Source organism: Temnothorax nylanderi, unplaced genomic scaffold, assembly GCF_030848795.1.
Source record: "Temnothorax nylanderi isolate EJ_2023f unplaced genomic scaffold, tnyl_v1.0 TNYL_tig0014_pilon, whole genome shotgun sequence".
NCBI lineage: Eukaryota > Metazoa > Arthropoda > Insecta > Hymenoptera > Formicidae > Temnothorax > Temnothorax nylanderi.
Genome location: NW_027249076.1, coordinates 2,118,377 through 2,124,415, shown reverse-complemented (window position 1 = coordinate 2,124,415; position 6,039 = coordinate 2,118,377). Strand labels below are relative to the sequence as shown.

The following is a 6,039-nucleotide window of genomic DNA, read 5'->3' as shown; positions in this document are numbered from 1 at the left end:
GTACAAACGGGTACAAACGATTCTCCTTCGAATGGCGTTGGGCGTTTTCCGATATCTTAAAGTTGGGGGCTGGCGTTTTTTTCACCACCTCTAACTCCTTAACCCTTTAGAAACAAACGATTTAAACGGAGGTACAAACGGGTACAAACGATTCTCCTTCGAATGGCGTTGGGCGTTTCCGATATCTTAAAGTTGGGGGCTGGCGTTTTTTTACCCCCTCTAACTCCTTAACCCTTTAGAAACAAACGATTTAAACGGAGGTACAAACGGGTACAAACGATTCTCCTTCGAATGGCGTTGGGCGTTTTTCCGATATCTTAAAGTTGGGGGCTGGCGTTTTTTTCACCACCTCTAACTCCTTAACCCTTTAGAAACAAACGATTTAAACGGAGGTACAAACGGGTACAAACGATTCTCCTTCGAATGGCGTTGGGCGTTTTTCGATATCTTAAAGTTGGGGGCTGGCGTTTTTTTCACCACCTCTAACTCCTTAACCCTTTAGAAACAAACGATTTAAACGGAGGTACAAACGGGTACAAACGATTCTCCTTCGAATGGCGTTGGGCGTTTTTCATATCTTAAAGTTGGGGGCTGGCGTTTTTTTTCACCCCCTCTAACTCCTTAACCCTTTAGAAACAAACGATTTAAACGGAGGTACAAACGGGTACAAACGATTCTCCTTCGAATGGCGTTGGGCGTTTTCCGATATCTTAAAGTTGGGGGCTGGCGTTTTTTTCACCACTCTAACTCCTTAACCCTTTAGAAACAAACGATTTAAACGGAGGTACAAACGGGTACAAACGATTCTCCTTCGAATGGCGTTGGGCGTTTTTCGATATCTTAAAGTTGGGGGCTGGCGTTTTTTTCACCACCCTCTAATTCCTTAACCCTTTAGAAACAAACGATTTAAACGGAGGTACAAACGGGTACAAACGATTCTCCTTCGAATGGCGTTGGGCGTTTTCCGATATCTTAAAGTGGGGGCTGCGTTTTTTTACCCCCCTAATCCTTAACCCTTTAGGAACAAATGATTTAAACGGAGGTACAAATGGGTACAAACGATTCTCCTTTGAGTGGCGTTGGGCGTAAAGCGTCGTCTACAATTGCCGTAAGAGTATGTGTAAGACGTAAGCACTAGGGTTAGGCTGCTGAATTGTAGACGACGTTAACGTCTGAGTGTCTACAATGGCGTGTAGTAATGACGCGTGGCTCTGTGCTAATACGAGTGTTTTGTAGCAATCATGGATTTGCAAAAAATTAGACTTGTTGTGCTATATATGATATTATGGAGCCAGCATCTAACTTTTCAATGGGTTCAGCTTCAGACGAAGAAGTTTATTGGTCGGAGGTGGTGGGTACGGCCCGTTAACAGGCGCAAACGAGAACAAGGTTTCAACTTCAACCTATTTCGCGAGTTGATAGTCAGTGATCATGAAGAATTTTCGGGTATACTCGGATGTGGCCGGAGCAGTTTGAATTTTTGCTCAATTTAGTGAGTCCATATTTGAAAAAGCGCAGCAATCGGAAACCTCTTTCACCCAGGCTTCGTTTGAGCCTAACCTTGACGTAAGTTGACGAATCAACTTTGCATTTTTTTAAAATTAGATTTCCTATTTAATATTATTTAATGTCTTTTTTATGTAGGTATCTTGCTCAAGGAGAAAGCATGCAGACAAAGCATCTGGAATTCAGAGTTGGGAGATCTACGGTCTGCAAAATAGTGCCAGAAGTTTGTTGTGCTATATGGTGTGCCCTGCAACCCATTGTTCTTCCTACACCAGATACTGATGGCTGGAGAAAAATAAGCGAAGAATACATGTTAAAGTGGCAATTTCCGAACTGTATTGGTGCTCTTGATGGCAGACACATGGAAATCGAGAAGCCTCCATGCTCTGGATCACAGTATTTCAATTACAAGAAATTCTTTAGTATAGTGCTGTTGGCACTTTGTGATGCAAATTACAAGTTCACATGGGTAGACATTGGACAGTTTGGTGAGTAATGGTAGTTCCTTGTTAATAACTGACAAGAAACAAATTAATAGTAACGCTACAATGGAATATACTTGATGTAATTTACAGGTTCGATCAGTGACGGTGGTGTGTGGAGAAACTCTGAATTGGCTGCAGACCTTGCATCTGGTGATGCTGATCTTCCACCACCAACACCTCTGCCAGGGAGAGATGTCCCCTTCCCACATGTGATTGTGGCCGATGAGGCCTTCCCTCTTAACACTTACCTCATGCGCCCCTATGCAAGACGCAATCGATTGACAGACGAGCAGCGTGTTTTCAACTACCGGCTCAGTAGGGCTCGCCTTTGCATCGAAAATACGTTTGGAATATTAGTGTCACGCTGGCGTATTTTGCACAAACGATTGTGTTTTTCCGTATCAAATGCAGAAAAGATTTTTAAAGCTCTTGTTTGCCTTCACAACTTTATTATGAGCTCTAATAACGTTAATGATGGATCTATCTGTCAGTATTGCCCTCCTGATTGGCTCGATGTTGAGGATGAGGGTGGGGTTATTCATGAAGGTCGCTGGAGGACTGTTGGTCCTGGCCAATTTTTCACAGAGTTGGGTAGGACTGGTGCTAATCGAGGTGGCTCAGTATCGGAAGGTACGCGCAATTACCTCAAGCAATATTTTGTGTCTCCAGTTGGGGAAGCTCAGGCACCCTGGCAATATGTGAGAGCTTTCCAGCTAAAATAATTAACCTTCTCGCATACTTATGACAAAGTTTCCATATCCTTATGATGATTTTATTGTACTTGTAATAATTCGCTTTGTAATTTTAATTATTTAATTTTGTATTCCATATATAATTATAAGATAAAGCATACTGAGTGTAATGTAATGTTAATGTAAGCACTACTTGGGAGCATTGCCAATTTCTTACTTAGTTTTCCAGTTAAATGTTGTGTTATTTGGCTGTGAGCATAATGAATATTTTTAAAACTGATAATCCTATTTATGGTTTTGTGAATAAGTAGATTGAATAAAATAAAAACGATTGCATTAAAATATTTATTTTTTTATTGTCGTCCTCCGATCAACACAAAAATAATACTGCCTAAATTCAGCTAAACTGCCTTAACTCATAAACATACCCCTGAACATGACATAAACATACATAAACATATTATGAAAATTTATTTTAATCCACAGTAAGTTCAAAGTTCAACTTCTTTTTACCTTGTTCTTTAAAATTTTACTTAATAATAAACTGTGTACACACGAAAACAGAAATGCCTTCTCACAAGAATTTAAATGCATGTAAGGGCATATATGGAAAATGCATATATGCAGATATGCTTTATAATATGTGGATAATTTCATGTGAGAAGCCATTTCTGTTCCAATCTGCACATAAAAATAAAAATAAATTTTGTTCATCTTCGTATAAGAAAATTAATTATCATAATAATTATTATTACTTAAATCACAGCAAGTTAATTAAACGCATATTAACAAGAAAGACTATCCAAATCACAGCCTATAAAAAAATAAAATCTGTGTATTATAAATGTATTATTTAATCTATGTATTAAAAATCAGACTGTCAATCACTTGCTTCACTGGGCCTGTCCACTCTTGTTAGAGAAATCATTAATATATTGCAATATGCCAATGAGGCATTTAAGCTGAGTATGTTCAGGTACTGTACTTAGCGCGAATCCTATGGCACTCAGCATGGGCTGAGTGCCAGGAGATGTATTGCTGACTACTACCGACGGGGACTTTGGTGGTGGAGGTGGAGCCATGATTGCTTCACCAATTTTTGCTGCAAGGTTTGTCAGTCCCTTACCCTGCTCGATTAAGATTTTATTGACAGCGTCTGCCTCCTGCCGTTTCTTGAATGCAAAATTATCAGGTGGGGGCGCCTTGCGTTTGTTGCTAATGTTGGACATAGCCCTCTGCACTTGTGCAACTGTATCATTGCTCCCAGATCCCGAGGTAATTGCAGGAGGTGGTGTAGATGTTGTAGGAAATGGTGTTATAGGTGGCGGCGAAAAGAGGGTCTCAGACGTATCTGTGGAATTCTCGTCAGTACCTGAAAATGCAACAAAAGAATACTTCAGATTATGTTACATCAAACTGTGAAGATATGACAATGGATATTTTAATCTCCTCACCTGCGAGACTTATAAAGAAGTCATTCGAATAACTAGACATGTCTGGACTTGGACTTGCTACAGCAGACGTAGAAGAGATGGGGGAAATTGTGTGAAGCACTGTCACTTCACCACCAGAAGCAGACGTAGACAAGGACGGGGAACTTGTGCGAAATACTGGCACTTGACTGCTAGGATTTACAGGAGCTTTAGATTTGTAGTTGGATGAAGTTCTGCAATCACATTACAACCATTAATTATGTCATCGGTATTTGTCATAAAGAACTTCTCAGACCGCAATGCCTACTTTCTAGGTTTAATGATGTCCTCCAGGAATCTGAGGTCCTTGTACAGTATCCAAGTTGGTGTGTATGTAGGCTGGTCCGCTCCAGCTCCAGACCTCGGCATAGACTGCGTAACTTTTCTCCGCTCTTTCCCAAAGCGCTGCCTCAGGGCGTAAAATCGTTTCTCAGCAACAGAACCTGACAAGTATAGATTACGTTTCATTCCAGTAAGCAAATTATCAAGTGTTCATTCTCTTTCTATAGTGCACCAAAGTTATCTAACTTAATTTATAACCTAACTTTCATTCTGCCAAACATATTTTTCAACGATTTACTATGTGACACCTTGTTCATCGACTATATTGTAACAACAAATTGCTACAAAACCGTAACACATTTAAAAATATCCAAAATAAACTTACCTTCTAGTGGGTTAGTGAGGCTCGCGCCAATCTGCGCCCATGCGTTGGTCTTCACTTCTACATTGGCGTACAACTTTTCAGTCTTATCATACAAAAACCGATTAACTTCGGACCACGGCAATTAGCTCTCGGTCAATGCTGTCTTCTTCAAAAACGGATTCCGTGTCCGACATATTTGCAGGCAGGTTAGCACACAACAGCACCGGTTGTTGTCACGCGCGCTTTCGTTAATGTCGAGCTCTCATTGGCTGAGAGTAAGGGAGTAGACCGTAGGAAATGGAATTCAACCATTTCACTTACGGCCTTACTCTACGTCCTACTATCCGGAAACATTCAGCTTACTTCGACGTCTTACAGCCTTAATCCTGCTTAATCCTTACTCTTGCTGCCATTGTAGACGACGCTAGTCGTGCGCGTGAGTCGGTATGTTAGTGCTTTGGGGTTGCCGCAGCGCCGCGACTCCATTTCGTCATCGCCGTTGATCTTGATCGCCGTTCTCGGATCGCAGCGCGGAGCCGCGGAGTAATACATGTATTGTCCGGCGGTTCAGATACTGTGATATGTGCGGATACGTGTGATATACATATGTGATATGTGATACCGAATGTTTATTTAATGCATGTGCTTCGCGGAATTTGTACGGTATCCGAGATACATCACGCATTCGATAACAGTGACGTTCTTCGATAATATTACATTCTTTCGGACAATTTCGCTTTTCTCAACCGTCGACTTGACTCGCGTCGTGTCGCGCACGACTTCAGCATGAACTTGCCGTCGTTTTCTTCGGAACACGGATAAAAGAATACGAGCGGAGTAAATCGAGTAACGCCGCGACGTTAAATGTTCAACGAGCGATCACAGTCTCTATTAACGTACGTTTAATCTCGCGTTTAATCGTGTCTTAATATCGTGAGAGACAGACACGGATGTGATTGTTCATTAATCGACGATTTAATTGCAGTTAACCAAAATCGCTTCACAAGCAGCAAGTGTAGTGTCCTCGCGACGGTTGCTCCTGGCGAGTGAAGTTGGCCGCGCGATTTATGAAATTCTCTCTGCCATGTTAGCGTCTACCTGCCGAACATTACGGGCCGACGGGCATCGAGCGGATCGTTTAGTTTCGTTCGTAGCTTCTCCGACGTAATTCTTCCGTCGTCGTGTAACAAAGTACGCGCCGCGTCGCGAGATTAAATACCGGGAGTGCCGTGCAAAGT

The 6,039-nt window shown here is 41.7% G+C and overlaps 2 protein-coding genes across 2 annotated transcripts; one reads left to right on the top strand and one right to left on the bottom strand.

Moving 5' to 3' along the window:
- The first annotated feature begins 1,449 nt into the window (after positions 1–1,449).
- On the top strand, positions 1,450–2,924 carry LOC139768176 (putative nuclease HARBI1). The gene is made up of 3 exons (XM_071698117.1): positions 1,450–1,566; positions 1,645–1,994; positions 2,082–2,924. Exons 1-3 carry the CDS (start codon positions 1,457–1,459, stop codon positions 2,711–2,713), a joined length of 1,092 nt encoding a protein of 363 aa, XP_071554218.1. The 5' UTR covers positions 1,450–1,456; the 3' UTR covers positions 2,714–2,924.
- A 90-nt stretch (positions 2,925–3,014) lies between these two features.
- Positions 3,015–5,242, bottom strand: LOC139768177 (uncharacterized). Its single transcript, XM_071698118.1, has 4 exons — positions 4,823–5,242; positions 4,424–4,598; positions 4,138–4,349; positions 3,015–4,055 (listed from the first exon to the last, which is right to left on the bottom strand). Exons 2-4 carry the CDS (start codon positions 4,522–4,524, stop codon positions 3,577–3,579), a joined length of 792 nt encoding a protein of 263 aa, XP_071554219.1. The 5' UTR covers positions 4,525–4,598; positions 4,823–5,242; the 3' UTR covers positions 3,015–3,576.
- Between the last annotated feature and the right edge of the window lie 797 nt (positions 5,243–6,039).